The sequence below is a fragment of the Sceloporus occidentalis genome, unplaced genomic scaffold (genome assembly GCF_023333645.1).
Source record: "Sceloporus occidentalis isolate IW3139 unplaced genomic scaffold, rSceOcc1.0.p SCAF_2, whole genome shotgun sequence".
NCBI lineage: Eukaryota > Metazoa > Chordata > Lepidosauria > Squamata > Phrynosomatidae > Sceloporus > Sceloporus occidentalis.
The window spans coordinates 5388469-5413772 of record NW_028316982.1 but is presented as its reverse complement, the minus strand read 5'-3'; the positions used below and the strand labels follow the sequence as shown (position 1 = coordinate 5413772).

General features: G+C 43.0%; 1 protein-coding gene across 7 annotated transcripts in view; it reads left to right on the top strand.

Annotated features, from left to right (window-relative positions):
* Positions 1 to 25011, top strand: part of LOC149317911 (choline-phosphate cytidylyltransferase A) — a 35776-nt gene extending 10765 nt beyond the window's left edge. For 4 of the 7 annotated variants that reach the window (XM_089508660.1, XM_089508659.1, XM_089508662.1 and 1 more), the window contains exons 2-9: positions 5451 to 5603; positions 7636 to 7735; positions 11837 to 11953; positions 13823 to 13974; positions 15066 to 15144; positions 17045 to 17187; positions 18113 to 18251; positions 22979 to 25011. In XM_089508660.1, coding sequence (XP_089364786.1) covers positions 5451 to 5603; positions 7636 to 7735; positions 11837 to 11953; positions 13823 to 13974; positions 15066 to 15144; positions 17045 to 17187; positions 18113 to 18251; positions 22979 to 23391 — 1296 coding nt within the window. In that variant the 3' untranslated portion in view covers positions 23392 to 25011. Of the gene's footprint in view, positions 1 to 5092; positions 5344 to 5450; positions 5604 to 7635; positions 7736 to 11836; positions 11954 to 13822; positions 13975 to 15065; positions 15145 to 17044; positions 17188 to 18112; positions 18302 to 21086; positions 21153 to 22978 lie in introns of those variants that run through there. The other 3 variants (XM_089508664.1, XM_089508661.1, XM_089508665.1) reach the window with 3 other exon arrangements.
* The last annotated feature ends 293 nt before the right edge of the window (positions 25012 to 25304 follow it).

The window sequence follows — 25304 nt, the reverse complement described above, 5'->3', positions numbered from 1 at the left end:
ACATTTCTACAGACTCCAACTCCAGTTCCAGCTTCACCCAAAATTGCTTCTGAATCCACAGCCTTTGGCATGAAGGGAGTTGGTAGTTGCACAGATTGGGAAGGTGTCCAATTGGGGAAGGCTGGCTTAAGGTTTGTTTGTAAAACAGAGGTTGTCTCAATCCTTGAGAGATTTTTTATAAGAGCCAGAAAGACAGATACAGGATGATTCATGAAGTCTTTGCCACTGCATTCAGTATTTCTGCATAGTCATCCTAGGCTTTATAAAACCATGAAATAACATGAATTATAGGAGGCCCTTGGTATCTGCCGGGGACCCTCTGTAGATACCAAAATCTGGGGATGCTCATGTCCCTTTAAAATGTAGTAAAATGATGTCTCTTATATAAAATGGCAAAATCTAGGTTTGCTTTTTGGAATTTATAGATATAGATATGTTGAAGCTGTAGGTAGTTGAATCCGTAGATAAAGAATCTGTGGATACAGAGGGATGACTGTACTGCACTTTTCACCTCATGAAGTGTATATACAAATGTCTGACAATATATGCTGAATGAGGCCTAACTGGTACTTGGCAAACAGTGAGTGTGGTGAGGAGCTGTGATGGGCAATTGGGATCTTGCTCATGGAAGGGATTGGTTCCTTACTCCTATGAGGAAGCCTCAGTGTTGAGGAAGGTAAATGGAGAGAGCTGAATAGGAATGAATGTGTGCTGTCTTGATGTGTCCCACATTACATCTTAAATGTCTCTCACTTTCTCTGTATCCCATAGGATTTTTCATTGGGACAACTGCTGAAGACCCATGCTGGATCAGAGCAAAGGCATTTCTAGTCTGGAATCCTTTGCTCTACAGTGGCCATGTAGGCTGCATCTACACAGCAGAATTACTGCAGTTTGACACTGCTTTAACTGTCATGGCTTAGTGCTATGGAATTCTGGGGTTTGGAGTTTTGTGAAATATTCAGCCCTCTCTGTCAGAGGGCTGTGGTGCCACAACAAATTACAAATCCCAATATTTCATAGGATGAAACCATGATAGTTAAAGCAGTTTCAAACTGCATCAGTTCTGCAACATGGGAGCAGCCTTAGATAGCTCTGTAAAAACCACAAAGAGGACATTAAGACAATATTACTCTGTGTGTGTTCCCAAGCAGTAGGTATCCAGAACCGTAATGCTCCTGATATAAGAGGTAGTGTATCCCTTGTAGTTGGTAGACTTGTCCACCAAGAGTTTATTTAATTTCTTGTTGAAGCCATCCAGGTTGGTGGCCATCGCAGCATCTTGTAGCAGGGTGTTTCTTGGTTTTAGCTACGTTGTGTGAAGAAGTCTTTCCTTTTCTCTGCCCTTCATCTCCCACTCTTCAGCTGCCATGGTGGATGTGACCCATCTGGTTTCTAGTATTTTGAAAGAGAAAAGCTTCAACCCATTTACTTTTGCCTCTTAGGAATTCCCCAGTGGAATAAAGGGTTAAGATGTGGGTTTGCTCAGAGTCAGTGAAAGAGCCATTGCAAAATTGGCACCTCATTGAAGCACATGAAACTGGCATGTGGCTTAGCTAACAGCTCAGAAATTCCAGACTATCATATCTCAGCATCAGGACAGGAAGTCCTCGGAAGCACTCACGTTTACAGGACCTACACACTTGGGAGTTGACTGTCCTACATTTGCAATAGGTTGTTTCAATGAAGCACACCTCCACTCCTAAAATATCTCCCCCAGACTCTGGCTTGCAGCCACATAGTATTTCATATACAGGTCAGTTCCATCCTCCATATCTTAAGAAGCAAGGTTTTCCAACAGTAGAAACTTGCTTTATATCAAGTCAGATCTCTGCGTGCCATCACCATCACAGACAAATTTGGTGACAACACAGAAAAGAGCCTTCTCAATGGTTGCTCCCAGGTTGTGGCATTCCTTGCTCCTGTGGGGGCTACAGGATGGGAGGAGTATAGTTAAAATATCTCTAGTTCAATAGAGTGAGTTACCCTTACCCAAGATGTTTGGGACCAGAAGAGTTTTGGACTTTGGAATATATATTTTTTGGATTTTGAGATGCCCATATTTGCCTATGCAGTGAGCCCACGGTATCTGCTGGGGTTTGGTTGCAGGACCCACATGTGGATACCAAAATCCGTGGATGTTCAAATCCCATTAAATACAATGGCGTAGTAAAATGGTGTCTCTTATGTAAAATGGCAAAATCAAGGCTTGCTTTTTGGAATTTATATATTTTTAAATATTTTCAAGCCACACATGGTTGATTTCGTGGTCGAAAATGTCTGTGGATGCTGAGGGCCGACTGTACTGTCAGTCCTGACTGCAAGTTTCCAGGGTTTCAGGCTGGATGCTTTCCTAACCATAGGGACTTCCCAAATGAACCATAGACTTACAATTGGAAGTGACCCCAAGAGCCAGCCAGTCCAACTCCATTCTGTCATGCAGGAAGATACAATCAAAGCATTCCTGACAAATGACCATCCCAGCCTTGTTTAAAAATCTCCAAAGAAAGAGACTTCACCACACTCCAAGGCAGCATCGTCCACTCTCAAACACCTCTTATTCCCAGGAAGGTCTTCCTAATGTTTAGGCAGAACCTCTTTTCCTGTAATTTGAATCCATTGATCCACGCCCTTGTATCTGGAGCAGCAAAAAATAACCTTGTTCGAAATTCAATATGACACCATTTCAGCTGAATGCAGATCATGTACCTTACCAATGAGCTACTGCCTCTTCCCTTATCTCAGGAATGGGGGAACTGGTTTTCAGGCTGCATGTAGATTTCCCAGCCCCAATTTTGCAGCCCTAGGAGATTCTTCCTCCAGGTTCTGGAATCCAAATTCTTCTTTTAAAAGTTTTGCAGTGAACAATTGTTTGAAAAGCACCCAAACCACTCTACAGTCGTTCAGGTGGATTTTTCCTCTCCCTAAACTTCAATTTGGAGCCAGAACTAGTATCAAATAATTTCTGGGTCAGTCAGAATGCATCTGTGGTTAGGTGGCAAAAATTAGGTACTTCCTCCAGTGTAGTTGCCCAGCCATAACTTATAAGCAAGCACCAGATTTTTCTTGGTCTGTTTTGTGCCAAATGAGAAGTGATTTCCTCATTTCATCGCTATGTCACTATCTCAGACCAAAAAATAAAATAGGGTGTGCAGTCACTATGCATTACTGAAAGTATAGGGACATGTGTGTGATCTTTTGGTATTTTAAACACACACTCAGATACAGTGAACTTTTATGCATGCCACCAGGCAGTTTGGATTTCTCTTGGGAGACTGTTTTCCCTAACACACTTGAGCAATAAATGGAAAAAAAAAGTTCTTTAACTCCAGAGCTGTGTTCCTTGGGGCAAAAGGTTAGCCTCAATTCTGTTGTCTTATGCCATGGATCTTTCCTTTGAGCATGGTGGTTCAGTGAAAACCATTTGTGGAAGCCTTCCTCTGTTTTATGGGTTCAACTCTGAGGTGTTTGGGAGTAAAACAAGACACAGTGGCATATATTGACTCATGCTTAATAGATCTCTTGTAACAGAAGACTTTTTAGGCCAGCATATACTTCTCAGTTGACAGAGAGATACATAGCTATGTTTGTCAGATGGAGTGGGCAACTTCCACAAGTTGGGAGGGTCGAATTTGCTTCCTAGGAAAGTCAGAGGGCTATACCCACCCCACAACATCCTTGATTTTTACTTTATTTTTGTTAAAAATATTTCCTGTGTTTCATTCCTGTGTCACATAGGAATGGAGAGTAATCTGGCCACTTTTTTGGCCGCACAGGGTCCTATTTTACTCCCCCTACAACCAGGAATTAAAACAGAAGGCATCTTCCAGTTGTTGTTATAAATTGCCATAGTTGGCTTGTACTTCTGGTGACCATATGAATGAGATACCTCCAAGAGCCCCTGTTATTAACAGCCTGCTTCAAGTTCTGCAAACTCAGGGCAGCTGTGGCTTCCTTGAGGGAGCCTATCCACCTATAATGTTGTCTCCTTCTTTTCCTGCTGCCTTCCATTTTGCCAAGCATTATCGAGCTTGTGTTGTATCATGATGTGGCCAAAGCATGATAGCCTCAGTTTGGCCATTCTAGTTTCTACTGTCTTCCCAGCTACTTGTACTAGGACAAAACATGTGGCGTGGCAGGCACCCATAGTAAACTTTTTGTTCCTGCCCATCCCACCCCAAATTTGGGAGTGTTGGGGAGTCTCTTAGGGGCCTCAGAAATGACCTTGGGGGTCTGCATGTGGGCCATGGGCTGCATTTCCCCACCCCAATATGGAAGAAGGACAGTGTTCTTCTAAAGCAATGTTTCCCAAGCTTTGGTCCTCTGGGTGTTTTGGACTTCAGTTCCCAGAAACCCTAGTTAGTTGGGTAAACAGGAATTCTGGAAGATAAACTCCAAAATATTTGGAGGACCAAAGTTTGGGAAACACTGTTCTAAAGTGTATCCAGAAGGCCCTGAAATCCAGGGGCAGGAGGTGCATGTTGCACACTGCAGTGGCAAGCACAAGTGAAAATGTGACCCAGCCCAAAAAGGAAAAGAAATGTTGGCAAAACCCCCACCCCCACCTCCAAAAGTGTTTCTAAACATCGAAAGAGGTGGAGTTACTTTCTCTAGCAAGCAAACAATTTGTGGTCCCCATTAAGCTCAAGTCTGATAGTGTCCAATTTGCCACTAATGAATTCCTATTCCTCTTCACTTGCAGGTTCCAGCCCCCCTCCCCGGGATCTTTTGTTGTGGTTGGAATTAGGGCAGCTGGGACTTATTGTTCATGACGGTTGAAATGCTTGCTGTCTGCTTCCTGCGTGATCCTGTTATTTAATCAATGTGTGCCTTTATTCCCTTGTCTGGAGACACTTGTGCAAACAGCAGAAAGGCATTGCTGGCACAGGATGGCCTCTATCCAACAAAAAAGACAGGCCTGTGAATGCAATTCTGGGATCTTGGGTTGGTCATCGTCAATGAGGAAGAAGCTGGCAGGGTGGGGGGTTTGTCTGCATAACGCAGCTCATTGTCACTTATTTTGAGGGCAGCCTCTGCATTATATTCCTAGATGAGGATGGGTGGCAAACTCCTGCAAACTTGTGTGTCTTTTTTCCCCTTTCAGACACATTTCTGCTTAGCTTCCTGGTGTGCCAGCAGGTTGCAAACATCCTGTCTCAGAAACCCTTCATAATCTTTGGCCTCCAGCTAAAATAAGCTCTCAGTTCCAGCATTCCTGCTGGGTCATGAGAGAGAGACCTTCCTGGCAACCAGCTGGCAGCTGACTTTTATTACCCCTGTGGCAGATAAGAGCACTTGGAGAGGGCATCAGATGTTCCCACCTTGGTCCCCTTTGCTGACAGGGTGAGGTGGCTACTGTCATTTTCACACTGGCTGTCCCACAACGCCTCTTTTTCTCGGTGATCCCTTGACTCCTTGGAAATTGCAAACCTCCCTCTTTTCTCTTGCAGGTCTTTCCAGCCGAGCTGCCAGACGCAGTCCAAGGGATGGAGCCCCAGGCCTCAGCCAGGCTCAATTCCAGAAAACGGAGGAAAGAAGGAGTGGGACCGAATGGGGCTACTGAGACAGATGGCATCCCTTTGAAAATGCCAAGGAGCTGCTTAGTAAGTTTTTCTTTAAAAAAAGCCTAGTGGGGAGAGGTATGTCTCCATGGGTGTGGAGCTGTCAATGTTTAACCTCCAGAAAAGTGGAAGCAAATATACCTAGTTCCAGCATTGTGCCTGCAGCCAAGGGATGGTCATTAAAAAGGGAACAGAATTGGTTTGGAAGACAATTGAGGAGTGAAATCGGACGTTTTGACTTCATTGGCAAACAGTTTCACTTTTTCCTTCCCTTGACAGGATAGTGGCAGGGTTGTGATGCTGTGAAAATTGGACTTTATTTTTGCAGAGTCAGCCAGATGGATAATGCCCTTTTCTGTCCTTTTCAAAGGCACCTCTGGTTGCAGTTTAGTCCTCATGGAACTCCTGAGTGACGTGTTTTGCCAGAGTGGAATTGTAATCCTGAACCTTGCCTCTAAGTCCATAATGTAATCACTCCCTCCTGCCCCTCCCAGAGAAGGCGAACATATTACTGCAGTCGTTCTCTCCAGCTGTCACTTGAGGCAGATCTTGAAATAATTTAAGTGGAGAAATCCTGAACCCTTCCTGCCTTCTGTCAGATATCAATGCTTTACCCTTTACAGTGTAAGCCAGCCATTTCTGGCTTACTCCCGCCCCTTCCAGTTTTTCCAAGTGACTCTCTGCATTCCACAGCTCTTGCCAAGCACTGAGAATGTTCAGTTGACGTAATTTAAACATTTTAAGGAAGTTTTCACCAAGTCATGGGTTCCCCCACACCATGTTATTGCTTCCTTCTTGTTTCTCAGGGAGTCTGAGAAATTTCTTTCTTTCCATTCTACACTACTGTCCTGTCTCTTACTGTATGCAGCATTCTGGGTCAGTAATAATAAATACACCCCATCTAATGTGCATTTTCCTTTGGTCTTTACAAAAGACACCAGACCCTCAGTGGTTTGTTTGTAAGAGAGATTTGTAGAGGAAAGCAGAGATGTGCATTGAACATATATAATTCTCTTAGTCTCATTGTGATTCTAGGCTTCTGGTAACTGGAGGAATGCTATGATAAGGAATGTTTAGTGTAGACTGGAGAGAGGGAAATGATCATGATGATATGATGATGATAATGTTTATTTATAATGTCCTTTTCATGAAGGGGTGAAACATCAGATGTATATAATCAAAATCTAAAACACAACTCTATAAAATGTTAAAATACTAAAATAATATACTAAAATACTAAAAACAAAATTTCCACAAATAGTATGATACTTGTGGGATAAACCTGCAGACTCTCAGAAATTAACATGCAGTGTCGACATTCTTCAGTAAGAGGTTGCAACCATAAATAGATAAATTTGCATTAGACTAAGGGGTGTGCCATAATGATAGCATTTTCATCACATTCCTATAAAATCCTGGCACTTGGAGTTTCTTGAGATAATTTGAATTCTCTACCAGGGAACGCTAATATTTCTCCTGACTACATATTCCAGGATTTCCTAGGATGCAGCCATGTGAAGATAAAGTTGTGTAGTATGAGAGAGCCCCATCTGTCCACTTTACCCAATACATTTAGGTGGCAGTTTTTAAAGAAATAAACTCTTTTTAGTCTGCTTCAGTTAAAAAAAAAAGTAGAGGATGAAGGCAAGCAGGGGAGAGAGAGGGTTCTTTTGTCATATCTTTAAGACCGTACCAATTAATTTCAGCATAAACCTTCCTGGATTAAATCCCACTTTTTCAGATACACTTCTTTGAGTGTGTAGTTCAGGAAAGCTTATGCTGAAATAAATCAAGCCTCAAAGGTACAAGACTTCCTCTGCTCTTTTTACACTGTCCACTCAGATAGTGTGTGCGGCTCTCCAAGGCTTTCAAACAAATTTCCCTCTTTAGGGATGTGGCTTGACCCCCATTTTCCCCATGTGCTCTGTGACACCTTCACCCATTACAGGGTAGCACTTTTTTTTATAACATTGGACTCAAGAGCACCTGTATCAGTCTGATCCAGGGCTGAATAAAGAATAACGTTTTTCATCATGTTCATTAACCAAAATTCTTGGCACCTTTTTGAACCTAGGGGCTCAGGGAGCCAGCTCCATTTTCAGATGAGCTTGAGGTGGACTACAACAAGCCATACATCCGGGTGACGTTTGAGGAAGCAATGAAAGGAACGCCACGTAAGTAAATCCTCAAACGAGGCTGTATAAATGTATGCTCGGTGTGCCTTGTCTCCCAGCCCCAAAATCCTACCTATCCCTACCTCTCATGAGTATATGGCCAGGGCAGTCAGTGATGCTGAGATTTATGGGTTGGGTGCTGAATGCAGTAGATGCAAACTCTCTTATTTGCTTCTTTGCTCCTCCATCCAAGTGAGGGTATTGAGGAGCCTGCAAGGGCAGCTGAGCACAAGCTCCAGTGTATCCCAGTGCAGTTTGTTCCCAGGCCCCCAGGTTTCCATGCAGAGCCAGGATGGACAAAATGGTCTCCAGCTGTTTGGTTGTTGTGTGTGTTGGTTGTTGTTGTTTGCATTACTCTCCAGCATTTCATCCTGTTGGCTTAGCCAATTAGTTGTAGTAGTAAATAGTAATAGAACTGGCAACAACTTTATTTAGGCCACACCTGTTCCCCAAACTGGGACTCAACGCAGTAAGGGCTGATGGATATTGAATTCCATCAAAGTGAAGCTGAACATGTCTAGAGGAGGGTGACTAAAATGGTGAAAGGTCTGGAAACGAAAGCTTATGAAAAATGATGTAGGAGCTGAGTATGTTTGAGGAAGAGAAGGTTAAGAAGTGGCATGATAGCCATGTTTAAATATTTGAAGGGATGTTTTTCTGCTGCTTCAGAGATTAAGACTCGGAGCAATGGATTCAAAAGAAATTTCACCAAATATAAGGTGAAATTGCCCATCAGGCCCTGTAGAGGGCACAGGGCATGTTTTTGAGCAAAAAACCCCATTTTCTCCAAACCGTTTGAGGGACGATGCTAAAGACCAAGAGGATGCTGCTCTTCAAGTAAGTGAATAAATCTGGGGAGAGCAATAACACACACACACACCATCCTCATCATCCGACTCACTCTCTTATCAGGATCATTATGTCCTAAAACAATTTGATTTTGATTTTTTAAAGTCATTTTTTAAAGTGGACTACAGCAAAGTCACGTGTTTCCCAAAACTGGGAAATCCTCCCATCCCAGTCAGTCTTCTGCAAGGAAAGCCCAATGGTCCCTTTGTTCATTCACTCCCCCGCTGCCTCTTCCAAAGTCTTGCCCTTCTAATCCCCATAACGAGGGTAAGAAATGCCAGGGCTTCCTTTTGCTGACTGAGTCACCTCCCCTTGACCCAGCCCCACTTTAACAAAGAAACCCATAAAATCCCCATAATCCCTCTCCTAATACCAAAAGGTCATCAGAGGTGAGGCTAAACTCTCTGGGATCAGGCGTTGCATTGTGCTGTTGGTTGTGAACAACACCTGACAAGGGAAAGACAGAGAGGAAAGAGGCAAAAAGAATTTAGCAAGAGTAGACCCCCCCCCCACTCTAGCACAGGTGAGCTTTCTGGGGAAGTAGAGAGCACCACTTGACCTGACCTGGCTTATTGGGGCAACAGGGGCTTCCGTAACTCTTTCTTCTGCTGTTCCTTCTTGAACCAGAATTAGAGGGGGTGGGGTGGGGTGGGAGTTGTTGTTATTGTTAGCTGACTTAGAATCATAAAATCATAGAATTAGAAGAGACCACAAGGGCCATCCAGACCAACCCCATTCTGCCATGCAAGAAATCACAATCAAAGAATCCCCGACAGATGGCCATCCAGCCTCTATTTAAAGCCCTCCAAGGAAGGAGACTCCACTACACTCTGAGGAATGTTTTAAATTTTTATATTTGTAATTTTTATATTATTATTATTATTAAAATGTACAATTTTAACTGTTATGTTTTATGTATGTTAGCCGCCTTGGGTCCCATTTTGGGAGAAAGGTGGGATAAAAATAAAATAATAAAATAAAATAAAAAATACTGTCAAACTTCCAGTCAACTTAGATTCCTGGTGACCACATGAATGAGGCTCTCCAAGACCCCCTATCCTCCCTTGTTCTGCTCAGGTCCTGCTGGCTCATGGGCATGGCCTCCTTGAATGAGTCTATCTACATGGTATGGTGTCTTCTTCTCTTTCTATCACCTTGCCCAGCATTGTTGCCTTTTTTACTGAGCCATGCCTTCTCATGATGTGCCCAAAGTACAACAGTGTCAGTTTAGTCACTTTGGTTCAAGCTTGATCTATTCTAGGACCCATGTGTATGTCTTTTTGGCTTCCTTCTCCCCCTTGGCTTTGTCCCGGCCAGGCGGCGGAGCCAAAGAAAGGAGGGAAGCCTCGCCATGGTAAGGCTTCCTTCTCCTCCTCGGCTTTGTCCCAGGCAGCCAGCGGAGCCAAAGAGGCGTGCAGCTCCACCCCAAGCCCTGCCCCTAAGCCCTCCTCCCAGCAATGCCCTGACTTTGCCAGCCCAGGACTGTCGCCGACCCGGGATGGGACATTCCAAACAGTTTAAAAACTGGGAATCTCCCACCAAAAAGTGGGATATGGCAATGCTACTCCAAGCCCACAAGGCTCCCAAGTAAGTGAATAATAGCAATTAAAACATTCCAAAGATAAGAACATTTGAAAACACATTAAAATACTCTTAAAAAACTTGAAAGACAATCTTAAAATACAAATACTAAAGAAATTAAAACAGGATGATTTTAAACATCAAAAGCTCTGCAGAACAGCAGTTATGTTACCGACATGGCCAAAAGTAGTGTCACATTTAATTTTTGGTTGATTTTTTAATGGTTTTTGTTTTTTAGTGTTGGGGGGTGTTTTAAGGGTTTTGCTGCATTTTGAGCTGTTGAGAGGAACTGGAGGGGAATCACTTGTGGTGGGGGGGGGGGTTTAAATGGGAGCATTGTCTCAGGACTTCAGGGGCTTCAGATTGGACCCATTGGACCATATGTGGCCTGTGAAGCTCACTTTCCTCACCCCTGATTCAGTTGGTTTCCCCAGTGTCTGCAAACCACACCATGCCTTTATACTGTCCTCATAACTATCCTACTGCTTAAGAAGTTGCAATGTGGACTGGAAGTTATAAAAGTTACTTTTTTTACTATACTTGCCTGTGTCTCCCAAGGTAGCCTTGCCACTGAATATACTGGCTAAGAGTTTCTGGTAGCTATTGCCCCAAAAAGCAACTTTTCCACACTTTGGCTGTCATGTTGACATGGTAGATTTCTGGCTCACAGAATTGCTATGCCATGTTGAATCTCTTTAACTGGACACTGTTTTGGTGTAACAGTTGTCCTATAAGGAAAGCTTTTGGGGGGGGCGGGGATGAAAGATGACAGTAACTTTCATGTTAACAAACATTACTGCAGAACATGTAAGAAAAACGTAATGTGAGAAGGTGTGCTCCTTGTTTATTTCCCAAAGAGGGAAATGTGAGAAGTCTCACCCTCATGCTCTGCACATTCTGTGCTGCTCCTCTTGCAGACAACCTGGCTCTCCTTAAGCATTTGGGTTTGTTGTTTTTAAGATTGGCCTGCAACCAAGGTGTGGTTCATATATTCATATTGCATTACTGAAACCTCTTCTATATGGTCTTGTTACAGGAAGGAATGTAAACATGAACTTCCAGAGCTTGAACAGGGGATGTTGGCTTTCCAGCCAGAATAAGAGCCACTGTAAATAGGCTATTTGGTGAAGTAGGAAAATTTACTGTTTTGGACTACAACTCCCAGTATCCCCCAGCCAACATGTTTTCTGGTTATAATGAATAGGTAATTCTGGAAGTTGTAGTCCAGAAGCCTAAATTTTCCTAGCTCTGGATATTTGGTTGTGTTGGAGGGACTCAGAATAGACCTTTCTGGGTGTTATAAACCATTTTATATACCAGCTTGTTTTAAATGGCCATCTTTAAATATCTGAAGGGATGTGTGTAGAAGAAGGAGCAAGCTTGCTGCTGCAGAAAGTAGAATACAATCCAGCAGATTCAAATTACAAAAAAAAGAGATCCACCTAAACATTAGGAAGAACTTTTTTACTGTAAGAACTGCTGAGGGTGGAATAGAGTGCCTTGTAGGGTGCTGGGACTCTCCTTCTTTAGAGGTCTTTAAACAGAGGTTAGATGGAGATCTCTCAGGAGTGCTTTAGTTGTGTCTGCATGCCAGTGGGGTGGACTAAGATGACTCTTGAAGCCCCTCCAAACCTATGATTTTGTGACTTTCCTTGATTTTTTTGTTTTTAGTGGACAGACCTGTCAGAGTTTATGCAGATGGAATTTTTGACCTTTTCCACTCTGGACACGCCCGAGCCTTGATGCAGGCAAAAAACCTCTTCCCAAACACATACCTCATTGTGGGAGGTAGGTAGAATTCATTCACTTTAACATTTTAAATTGTTGTTGTTTTTTTTTGGGGGGCGGGATGCTCAGTTATCCTGGAGCCACTATTGAGTGGAGGAAGTGAACAGAGGGAGAGACCTTTCCCCTCATCTAAGAAATCAAGAGGCTGGGGTAGCTGCATTTTCTTCACCCCTATGGTGAGATGGCATGGTGTAGTGGTTTGAGTGATGGACTATGACTCTGGAGACCAGGGTTCAGATCCCCACTTGGCCATGGAAACCTACTAGGTGACCTTGGACAAGTAATTTTCTCTCGGCTCAGAGGAAGACTGTGGCCAACCCCCTGTGATAGGTTTGCCTTAGGGTCACCATAAATCAGAAACAACTTGAAATCATACAACAACATACTTCTAGTAGACAGAGGGTGAGGAAAATCCAGCCTCTGATTTGACCACATATTAGCTTCCAACTGCTCTGGGCTATTCTTGGCCCATGGGGAGGCCTCTATATGAGAGGAAACAAGTTCAGTTCTTATTTTTGCTGTTTGGCCTCAACTTGGCCTCAACACATGGTAACCTCATGAATGAGAGACCTCCAAGACACCCTGTAATCAGCTGCCTGCTCAGGTCTTGCAAAGCCAGAGCCCAAGCTTCTTTGATTGAATCAGTTCACCTGTAGTATGATCTTTCTCTTTTCCTGTTGCCTCCCATGTTATGAAGAATTATCTTCTTTTTGAATCAGTGGGTTCTGTAATCATTTGACCAAAGTGGCCTAAGTACCTTGAAAGCATCTAAGTGATCTCAGACTTGGATGGAGGACTGCCAAAGAGGACCAGGTGCTGAGGCTATATTCAGAGGAAGACAGTGCCAAACCACCTCTGATTATTCCTTACCTAAGAATGCCCTATGAAATTTATGAGGTTCAACAAGCTACTGGAACAGTTTGTTCCTATGGAGAGTTCAGGCTTGTTTTGCTCTGAAACTTATTCATTTGTCTTTCTGGGAGTCCTGATATCCATAGACCTCTCCTCCAGCACTTCCATTTCAGCTGTACACAGAAATTGGAAATATTATGGCCTGGATGATCCTGATTTTGATATTCAATGATATCTTTTTACATAGTTTTCTGTAGGTTTTTCAGGCTGTGTGGCCATATTCTGGAAGAATTTATTCCTGACATTTCACCTGTATCTGTGGCTGGCAAACATCAGGAATAAATTCTTCCAGAACACGGCCACATAGCCGAAAAAACCCACAGAAAACTATGGATGCCGTCTGTGAAAGCCTTCGACTTCACATATCTTTTTACACTTAGGATCGTTTTTAGTTCCTCAACATTGACTATGGTTCTTAGGGTTGATAGGCATTACAGCATCTTGAAGGAACCATGGGTTCCCCACATGGAAAAAAGTCAAAGACATCTGTCCAAGCAAATAGTTACTTGCTTGGATTGTACCTCTCAGAATCTGCTAGTCAGTATGGCTTGTGGCCATGTTAGCTGAGGAACTGTAGGCCAAAAAAGTAACTTCATCAACATCAACCTCCAAGTTGGCTATTGTGGCACTTGTGGGACTTCAAAATCATCACAAAAGAAGTGCCTTCTATAGAGAGAGATGGAGAAAGACAGAGGTGTGATACCATGTAAGTGTGCTAGCAGGAAACTTCAGCATTAATAACACAAATGAGAACTGGTAGTGTTGTCATAAGAAAGGTGTGGGAACCCTATGGGCTTCAAGATACTGGATTGCATCTCTCATTCTCCACCATTGGCTATGCTGGCTAGGGTTGCTGGGTCTTGCAGTTCACCAATACTTGAATGGCTGCACAATTTCCACCCCATTAGAAGACAACAGGAGTTCTTCAGAGCAATGTTTGTGTTTCCATGCCTGCAGTCTGCAGCGATGAATTGACGCACAATTTCAAGGGCTTCACAGTGATGAATGAAGCTGAGCGCTATGATGCCGTACAGCACTGCCGCTACGTGGATGAGGTAGTGAGGAATGCACCATGGACACTGTCGCCGGAGTTCTTGGCTGAGCACAGGGTAAAGTGAGCCTTCTGTGTTGGGCCTTCTCTGCTATGACACCCTAGTATGGGAATTCCCTCCCCTCGGAAGCCTGAATGGTGGCAACACCAGTGTCACTGGGCCAATGCCTTTTTATTAAACCTCTTCAGGCCTAATTGATTTCATCAAATTCTGGGCACCTACATGGTTTTAAATTGCCTTAAGTTGTTTTAACTGGTCTGAAACTGTCTTTTTTTAACTTGTCAAATTGTTTACTATGTTTGTAAATCATTCTGTTGTCTTTTGCTGTGGTTATATTGCCATCAGTACACATGGCACTTAATAAATGAAACAACAGCCAAGAAAAAAATCCAACCCTGCCAGAGGCATACAGTCTGAAATATATGCACATGCACACACATTTAAATTGGCTAAATTGACTTTAACATATGCCACCCTAGGATCTTTCGATATAGAGCTAGATTTAAACTTCATTTAAAATTATTATTAAATGTAATATTTTAATTACTAATAATTTTAATAATATTTAATTATAGGCACCTGTGAAATAAGTGAAGCAAGGGAGGGTGTTGGATCTTGTGAAACTTCAGTAATTTTCTGAAGGGGAAAGTTTATGGGATTCAAAACCGTTGAGGAAGAAACCACTCAGTTTGCTGCCTTCTATTTCTTTATGCTGCCTTCTGGTGAGGACTGGAAAAGAGATGCATCTAATAGTTGAGTAATACCCTGAGAAAAAACCTTTGGCTGCATCTGTAGTGCACAAATAAAGCAGTTTGACGCCACTTTAACTTCCATAGCTCAGTGTTATAGAATTCTGGGATTTGTAGTTTTGTGAGCTTTTTAGCCTTCTCTAAGTGCTCTGGTACCATAATGAGCTACAAATTCCAGAATTCCATAGCATGGTGCCATGGCAGTTAAGATGTTGTCAAACAGCATTATTTCTGCAGTGCAGATACAGCCTTTCTGTCAACCCATGCATAGTTGTTGATTCCTGCTCCTGACTTCCCAGAGATTTTAGCCTCTGTCAGGCCTAAGGTATGTCCTGCTATTCTGCATTCAATATCATCATTTTCTGTTCTGCTAAACAACTCTTGTTGCCCAACCTACAGATCGACTTTGTTGCCCATGACGACATCCCATATTCCTCAGCTGGCAGTGATGACGTGTATAAACACATAAAAGAAGCAGGTGAGTTTGTGTCTGCAGTTAAGAAAAGAGAAGCAAACTTCCAAGTTCTCTGGGTAGACTCTTTTATGACTAGTGCTTTACGTTACAAGTTGAGTCTCCCATACTCGAAATGCTTGAGGCCAGAAGTGTTTTGGATTTTAATAAAATATCTTGGCAATGCATTCACAGAATCATACGGTTGGAAGAGACGCAGGGACCATCCAGTCCATCCTATTATTATTATTATTAAACTTTATTTATATAGCACTGTAGATTTACGCAGCACTGTACATACAATAACAAATCGATAAAAATGAAACCTGCCAATAGCATACATTATTATTATTATTATTATTATTATTATTAACCTTTATTTATAAAGCGCAGTAAATTTACACAGCGTTGTACATACAATCTTTTTAATTAGACAGTTCCCTGCCCTCAGGCTTACAATCTAAAAAGACATGACACAAAAGGAGAAGGGAGTGGTGGCGGGGAAGAGGATGAGGTCCAGCAGTTCTTCTCTACCTCCGAGGTCTGGACCAAGGGAGAGGGACTGGAGGGAGGGCTTGGCTTCTTAATGGATGGTAAATCTTCTACCAGGGAGGCCTGTTGGAACTAGCCTGCCACTCTAGTAGGATAATACATATAAAATACATAGCAGTACAGGAAATGGTTCTACATTGGATGTACATTCTACGGGATAGAGTACATCCTTCCTCTGCCATGTAGGAAGACAAAATTCAAACACTTCCTATGACAGATGACCATCCAGCCTCTGTTTAAAAATCTCCAAAGAAGAAAACTCCACTACTCTTCTAGGCAGCAGCATGTTCCATTGTCATACAGCTCTTACCATCAGGAAGTTCTTTCTAATGTTTAAGTGGAATGTCTTTTCCTGTAGTTTGAATCCATGGCTCCGTGTCCTATTCTCTGGAGCCGTAGAAATCAAGCTTGCTCCATCCTCAATATCACATTCCTTCAAATATAACCCATGAAATTCATTTATGTTTCGTTGATACCTTATAAACATAGCCTGAAGGTAATTTACACAATATTTTAAATATTTTTTGCAGGAAACAATGCTTAATAATTTAATAATAATTTGTTTTATTTATATACCGCTATTCCAAAGATCATAGCGTTGAACAGCAAGTAAGCTAATTAGCAAGTAAGCTAATTTGCCCCCAACAGTCTGGGTACTCATTTTAGCGACCTCGGAAGGATGCAAGCCTGAGTCGAGCTTGGGCCCTTTTGCTGGTCTTGAACTCGCAACCTTGTGGTTTCGAGTGAATGGCTGCAGTACAGGCATTTAACCACTGCGCCACCAGGGCTCCTTGAGTTTGGGTTAATCCTCCTTACCTGCACATGAATTTATCTAAATTGGGTCCCTTAGCAGATTAAAGTGGGCAAGTTGGGTTTAGCTGTGGGTTGTTCATTTAATGTAGAGCGGGAGTGAGCAGCCAGATGGGGGCCAGGGCAAATTTTGCCCTCAGCTCCCATCCCAGAGGAAATGCAAATACAGTACCTCCATTTTTCTAGTGCAGTCCTTCTCAAAAAGGCAGCAGGAAATGATGCCACATAACCTTCTGTCACCATTTGGTGAAGGACTATATAGAGAAAAAAATAAGTATTGGGGGCAATGCAGGTTTCCAGGAAGTTTGTGGGAAAGGGTTGGGGAGTTTTCTTTTTGCACATATTTGAAGGACTTTTTGCCTGGTTGGAAAGGGTTTTTTTTACAAAATTTGGGGAGGGGTGGCCTTTTGGGGCCTGGTGGGGGACTTCAGAGCCACAAACATGTGGTCCAAGGGCCATATGTGACATATGAGCTGCATTATGCCTACTTCTAATTTAGAGAGGAAGTTCAACCCAAAACTGTCGCTAAACTGATGGCCACCAAACCTTTCTTCTGTTACTGCAGGCATGTTTGCACCGACCCAGAGAACAGAAGGGATTTCCACATCTGACATCATCACCCGCATTGTCCGAGACTACGACGTCTACGCTCGGCGGAACCTGCAGAGAGGCTACACGGCAAAAGAGCTTAACGTCAGCTTCATCAATGTGAGTCCAAAGGGTCAGGGGAAGTACCTTGATTTCTACTGTGTTGTGTCCCTCTGCCTTGCATGAGAGGTCCAGTCCCCATTCAGAGACGCAGGGTAATTGGTGGGAATGATCCCCCCAAGAACCTAGAGAGTTGCTGTTGCCAGTGCGAAAAGAACTGGGCTGGATGGACAAACGGTTTAACTCATCGTCAGAATTTTCTAGGAAGCTGGGTTTTCTGAAAGGCACATTTTGGACTTGTGTCATCTGTAGTTATAGCTCTTTAGTGCATTGTTTCTGAGTTCATTCACTTACTGAAGAGTGAATATTTTCCATTGAGTGTTGTGGCTCCAAATTCTATTCTTGACTGGAATGAAGCAAAAAATAATAATAATAATTTGTCTGCAGTTTTTAAAGAGATAGCCTTCTTAGTTCGTCATAAAAAAGAAAATGTGATCATAGAATCATAGAATCATAGAATCGTAGAGTTGGAAGAGACCACTAGGGCCATCCAGTCCAACCCCCTGCCATGATGTGGGGAGGAATCTGATATCCCCTTTAATACTAACTCTTTGTTTTAACAAAGTGCAATAACATCCAAAATCCACAAAAAACTATATCTTTATTGAGCCAACCAAAATGCACCAAATACATGATGCAAGCTTTCAAAGCTCCATTGGCTTTTTCAACAGGCAAAGGTGTTAAAAATCATACAGGAGAAAGAAAATTATGGCAATCTTAGAGTCACATGCTTACATTTTGTCAGTATGTTGTTCTTGTTCTTAGTTAATATGAAATAGTATAAGCTTGAACTTTCATGACTGTCAATCCACTATTTCAGATGCATTGATGGCATTGAATATTTAAGCACAGTTACATAGGATCAGAAAGGAATAGAATATAAACACTTGCCTTTGTGACCCTCCTAATGCTTGACTTTTTTCAGGAAAAGAAGTACCATTTGCAAGAGCGCGTGGACAAAGTGAAGAAGAGGGTGAGGGACGTGGAAGAGAAGTCCAAGGAGTTTGTCCAGAAAGTGGAGGAGAAAAGCATTGACCTCATTCAGAAATGGGAAGAGAAATCCCGTGAGTTCATTGGCAACTTCCTGGAGATGTTCGGCCCAGAAGGAGCTCTGGTAAGGAGGCAAAAAGATTTGATTGCCTTCCACTCCTCTCCAGATAGGCCTTTGCAGGAATGTACTGGCTTAGAGTCAGTGTAATGTAGTGGTTTGAGTGTTGGATAGCTCTGGGGACTAGGATTTGATTCTCTACTTGGCCATGGAAACCCACTTGGAGATCTTGGGCGAGTAATACACTCTCTGCCACAGAATACCCTTAGGATTGCCATAAGTCGAAAATAACTTGAAGACATGCTGTATCAGCGTGCTGGCTTTGCTCCTGACTTCTGATCCCAAGATAGTGACTTTTGTTGAACGACATCTCCCTGAATGCCCCAGCCAGCATGTCTGTCATCACATCTGATTAACAGTTTGTGTGTTGTTATTTTCTGTCAAGTCAGCTTTGACTTAATGGCAACCCTATGTATGAGAGACCCCAAAGAGTCCTGGATTTTAAGACTTGCAAACTCAAGGCAGCCATGGTTGAATCAACACAACTGTAGTTCAGTCTCCCTCTTTTCCAACTACCTTCCATTTTGCCAACCATTATGGCCTTTTTAATTGGTCCTGTTGTATCATAACGTCCAAAGTATAACTAAATCATAAATCAGATATTAGGAATGGGAATACACAAAAATCAGTGGCAGAACATTTCCATCTCCCTTGGCATTCCATGTCAGACCTCAGAACAGCAGTCCTTGAACAAAAGAACTACAAAGGTAGATTGGAAAGAGAAACAGAGAATTGGAATTCATCCATAAACTACAGTCCCTTAGCAATGGATTGAACAGGGACAATGACTTCTTGGCTCACTACACATCTAAATGAATTTAAGTCTCCAGGACCAGATGAACTACATCCAAGGGTATTAAAAGAACTGGCAAATGTAATATTGGAGCTATTGGCAATAATATTTGAGAGCTCCTGGAGAACATGAGAAGTCCCAGACAACTGGAGGAGCGCAAACGTTATTCCCATCTTCAAAAAGGGGGAAAAAGAAGATCCCAACAATTATCGGGCAGTTAGTCTGACATCAATACCAGGAAAGATTCTAGAGCAGATCATTAAACAGAGAGTCTGTGAACATCTAGAAGGCAAAGCCATAATCACAAAAAGTCAACACGGGTTTCAGAGAAACAAGTCATGCCAGACAAATCTAATCTCTTTCTTTGATAAAAATTACTAGCTTGGTAGATGAAGGGAATGCTGTGGATATAGTATATCTTGATTTCAGCAAGGCCTTTGACAAAGTTTCCCATGACATTCTTGCAAACAAGCCTGTAAAATGTGGACTAGACAAGGTAACTGTTACATGGATTTGTAACTGGTTGACCGGCCGAAGTCAAAGGGTGCTCAACATTGGCACTTTTTTTTTCCTGGAGAGAAGTGACCAGTGGGGTCCCAAAGGGCTCTGTCCTGGGCCCAGTGCTATTCAACATCTTTATCAATGACCTGGATGACAGAATTGGGAGCATACTTATCAAATTTGCAGTTGACACCAAATTAGGAGGAATAGCTAATACTCCAGAGGACAGGATTGTCTGAATGATCTGAATAGACTTGAAAGCTGGGCCAAAGCTAACAAAATGAACTTCAACAGGGAGAAATGTAAGGTACTGCACTTAGGGCGAAAAAATGAAATGCACAGATATAGGATGGGGGACACCTGGCTTAAGGAGACAACATGTGAAAGGGATCTGGGAGTCCAAGTAGACCACAAGTTGAACATGAGTGAACAGTGCGATGTGGCAGCTAAAAAGACCAATGCAATTTTAGGCTGCACCAATAAAAGTATAGTGTCTAGATCAAGAGAAGTAATAGTGCCACTGTATTCTGTTTTGGTCACCCCACCTGTAATATTGTGTCCAGTTCTGGGCACCACAATTCAAAAAGGACATTGAGAAACTGGAGCCATGTGTCCAAAGGAGGGCAACTAAAATGATGAAGGGTCTGGAAACCCTCAGGGAGCTGGGGATGTTTAGCCTGGAGAAAAGAAGATAAAGAGGTGATATGATAGCCCTGTTTAAATATTTGAAGGGGTGTCACATCGAGGAGGGAACAAGCTTGTTTTCTGCTGCTCCAGAGAACAGGACCCAGAACAATGGATCCAAGCTGCAGGAAAAGAGATTCCACCTCAACATTAGGAGGAACTTCCTTACAATAAGGGCTGTTCGACAGTGGAACAAACTCCCTCGGAGTGTAGTGGAGTCTCCTTCTTTGGAAGTCTTTAAGCAGAGGCTGGATGGCCATCTGTTGGGGATGCTTTGATATGGATTTCCTGCATGGCAGAATGGGGTTGGACTGGATGGCCCTTGTGGTCTCTTCCTATTCTATGATTCTACACACATTTCAACACTATCTGATCCCATTCTGGGGGGGGCATCCTACACTCAATTGTTCTCCCCACCTGCAGGCTAGTTTCCATTGCCAAACTGGCCTTGCCATCTTATTTCCATATCCAATGGCTATATCTTTGTCTATAAATGACCATCCTTAAAACTGGATTTGCTACTTCATTTCCATACCCAAAGGATTTTTAATTTGAATTTACATTCTCACATACCTATAGCATATATATGTCAGTCCTCAGCTTCCACGCCACCAAAAGCATCTGAGGAAGTAGACTGAAGTCTACGAAAGCTCATGCTGCCAACTTTTTTCTTTCAGTTAGTCTCAAAGGTGCTATAGTATCTTTCTACATATCATTGTCCAAAGTATGACAGCCTCAGTTTAGTCATCTTGGCTTCTAGGGAGAATTCAGGCTTGATTTACTTTATGTTCCGTTCATTTGTCTTTTTAACAGTCCACAGTATCCACAGAATTCTCCTCCAATACCACATCTCACATGAGTTGATCTTCTTCCTGACACTATTCTTTCCCGTGCAGCATTCAGAACCATACATAGAAATTGGAAGTTCTGTGGGATGAGTAAACCTGACTCTGGTATTCAGTGGTGCCTCTTTATATTTGCAGATCTTATCTTATCTTGCGGAACTTCTACCTGAGGGATGAGGAGGAGAGTGATTTCTGTATAAAATGTTAAAATATGGATAGACATAAATGTGTGAACAAAAATATGCATATGAAACAAACAAAATATTTTTATTCATATACTGTGTTGAGCCGGGGGGGGGGGGGAGGGGGAGCACGACATCTGCATGTAGATGCAGAGGAGGTCCCAAGAGTAAAAAGTTTGAGAACCATTAGTTTGACTTATGTGAGATTGCACATAATGTTCAACCCTTGTAGTTTTCAACCTTATGTAACTGAACCAAGTCACCAGATGTCCATTTGAGTGCACGTTTTAAAGGCATGGTCCACATCCATGTGCAATGTACCCAGTTCTTTATTTTGTTTATTATTTATTTTATCACAACTTCATCATTTTAACCTTATAAGATGAGATTGCAGGGCCACATACAAGTAAAATCAGTGAGATATAAAAGATTTAAAGCCAAAAAATGGTTTTAAAAAGACTAAAACCATATTAGACAAGATAAGCTAAAAACAGGTCAAGGTTGTTAAAACAATTTAAAATCATCTGCATAAATAGATTGGAGTGAACCAATTAGTTCCCAAAGGCTTTTGTGAATAGTTGTGCTTTTACCTATTGCCTAAATAAAGCCAGTGTTGGCTCTAGCTGAGAAAGCAAGCTAGAGTAGCAACTACTCAGAGCAGACCCCGGGAACTATATAAGCCTGGTGACCTGACTGGGTGGAGGCAACCTGGCCTTATAGTAATGGCATACTCCATTTCTGAGTGATTGTCTCATGAAACAAGACCCATGGATAAGCAAGATGGGGGGGGGGGGGGGCCTTTATGGTTTGGTTTGGTTTTATGTTACTTTATTTTATCTTACCTTATATCCTGCCTTTCTACCATAGAGAGCCAGCATAGTGTAGTGTTTTGAATGTTGGACTAGGACATGGGGAGGCCCAGGATTTGAGTCCCCACTCAGCCAGGAAAACCCACCAGAGCATCATGAACAAGTCATACTCTCTCAGCTTCAGAAGAAGGCAAAAGCAAACTCCCTCTGAATAAATGTTCCTGGCTGGCTGTAGAGGAGGGGCTGGGATGCAAGAAAGCATGTCAGATATTTCAAAAGATTCCATTTGCACCATCACCATTTTCAGTAATCAGTCGCTTAGGGCATTTGTGCCATTGGACAGGAAGACAATCTGATTTAAGAACACATGATTGATACACCGAACAAAATACAGTGGTCCCTCCACATTCACTGGGGTTAGGATTGAAGGACACCATGAATGTGGAAAAACTGCAAATAATAAAAAAAAACAATTCTTTTTACCTAAGAGAACATCTCTCTAGAAATCTCCACGTTCTCCAGTGCATCTCTGTTGTCAATATCTGCCACAAGTTGATCATAGACTCATGCTGGAAGACTTACAAATTCCTAGAGGAGTGTTTTATCTAGGAGCTTCTAGGTTCTCCAGCACAACTCTATAGTCAGTTTCTGGCAGAGGTGCACTGGAGGACTTAGAAATTCCTAGAGAGGACATACTAATCAAAAGCGCAAATAATCAAAGCTGCAAAAGTCAAAGCTGCAAATGTGGAGGGCCAACTCTACTCTTTTGCTCATGCTGATTGTCGTGATGATGTTGGTGATAATGATTTCATTATTAATGTTTCTCTCCTCCTTCTTGCCTGTCCATTCCCCCCTATTCTGTTCTCCAGAAGCACATGCTGAAAGAGGGCAAGGGACGGATGCTCCAGGCCATCAGCCCCAAGCAGAGCCCAAGCAGCAGCCCTACACACGACCGCTCGCCTTCCCCTTCCTTCCGCTGGCCCTTCACAGCCAAGACGCCCCCCTCCTCCCCGGCCAGCCTTTCGAGGAACAAGTCGGCGATCACCTACGACATCAGCGAGGACGAGGAGGACTAGAGACTTGTGCTTGGAACCAAGGGGAGGTTTTCTTTTTCCCAAAGGCTTGGTCAACTAGCCCCATCTCACAAAAGGAGCCACCACCGAGCTCCAGGAAACCAGCGACAAGAGAGAGGTTGGCTCTGTCTCTGCTGCCCGCCCAGGAGGCATATTTCTCCCATACTAAGGGCTCAGTTGCCAGGGGAATGTGCTGTCTTACTCTCTAACCCTCTCTGCTTGCCCGCTCTCTGTTTCTTGCTTCCCCTGTATTGGTTATTTTCTGTCTGTCTGTTGGAGCAGTGGCTCGTATTTTGGAAAAGCAAACACTTTATTTTAAACTTTAGCCAATGGCTTTCAAGTTGAGGGCCTTGTTTGGCAGACTGTCAGGGCGGAGAGACAGACCTCTGGGCCTTTTACCCATCTCTCCCTTTGACTTGCCCCTTGGCACAAGACGATGCCCTGTTTCCCTGCAGACTGTCTCCAACTCACTAGGCCTTCCGGCCTTCATGAGGTTGAGGCAATACAAGAAGCAGTCCTGTTAGGTTTCACTGTGGAGAAAAAGAGAGATTGAAATGGCTGCAGACTATGGTGTTCTGCAAGGGTTTGGAGGGGAGCAGAGATGTTCACCTTATATCCCCAATGTCCATGTCGCTAGTCCTCAAGAGGAAGGGGGAAAGTGGAAGGGGCTGTCCTGAGCAACTTGCATATTGCTCACTTTGCAGTGTTTCAGAGTTTTGTCTTTTCCTGTGTTTGATAAAAGACCTGGCTTTTGTTGGTTCACTTTCTAGAGGCAGGCCAGGTGGGCAGCATTTGCTTCAGCCACATCTGGGTGTGTGCATTGCAAAGGAGAGACTCTCTCCTGGGCATGGCAAGTGTGTTGCCCCCTGTATTAAGTGTGAGCTCTCTCACACACACATAGGGATGGTGCTGTTAGTTTCTTGGCTAGGAAACAAGTCATGCTAATTCCTGTAGAACGAGGCTCTTCAACTTTATGCCCACCAGAGGGGTTAGATTACCATATCGCAAAACCCCTAGCTAGCACAGCTGGCTAGGGGATTCTGGATGTGGTAATATAACCTCTCTGGCAGGTGTCAAGTTGGTGGAGGCTGCTGCAGAATCTGCAGTCCTTAGATGTCTTCATCCTGTTTGGGCAGCAAAATGAGACAGATTTCCTGACTCCCTAAAAGCAATCTGTCCTGTATTTTTGTGTGTTTCATGTCTTTCGAAGGCTCCTGTCTCCCTCCTTCCCAGTCCCTGCTCTTTCATCTTTCTTCATCCCTTTCAGAACTATTTCCCTGGTCCCTACGCTCCATGCTTTCTGGTTCCTAATTTCTTAATTGCTCGTTCTTGTCTTTTGGGGTCTTCTGTCTGCTTCCGTCACTGTTTCAGATGCTGAGTCTGTGGGGGACTTGCTCACCTCTTACGTTTTGTGACAGTGGGAGGAAACAGCCCTCCTCAAAATATCACCCGAAGTGCGTTGTGTGCCTCAAGAAACCTGGTAGGGCATATCCAACTGGGGATGAGGGTAGGACACACGCATGGTGTCTCTGATGAATCTTCTTGTTTTATGAGAGAGCCCTCCCACTTGTTAGTTCCACTCTGCACTAGATGAAAATGAACCAGAGCTTTGGAGTTCCCATTTTGGACTAAACCTCTCAGAATCCCATTAGCCACTGGCCATGGTAGCTGGAGGATTCTGGGAGTCATAGTTCAGAAAGTACCTTTTCCAAGCTTTGGGCTTAACAATGCACAGATTAAGCTCCTTCATCTTGGGGAGCCACCCGTTACACTGGCGCCTCTGTTCCTGTGAACTTTTGTTATTAATTGTGTAATAAATGTTCAGATTTAACTGTCTTCTCCGTCAATGAATGAGGTTCCCCTCACCCCAGATTTTGGCCAAGTAGGGGTTTCTCCTGATCTTGTTAAGATTTGTGTGTCTTTTGTATATATAAATATTTTTTTTATTTTTCTTTCAGATTAAAAAAAAGCAACAACCTCCCCCCACTTACTTACACAAATTTACTTAAAATCTTCATGCATAATACATTGCAGACAACAACATGGATTTGTGTGTCTTCAGCATGTCTCTACGTGTGTTTTAAGGATTTTTTATGAACCACATTCTTCACAAACTTGGCGG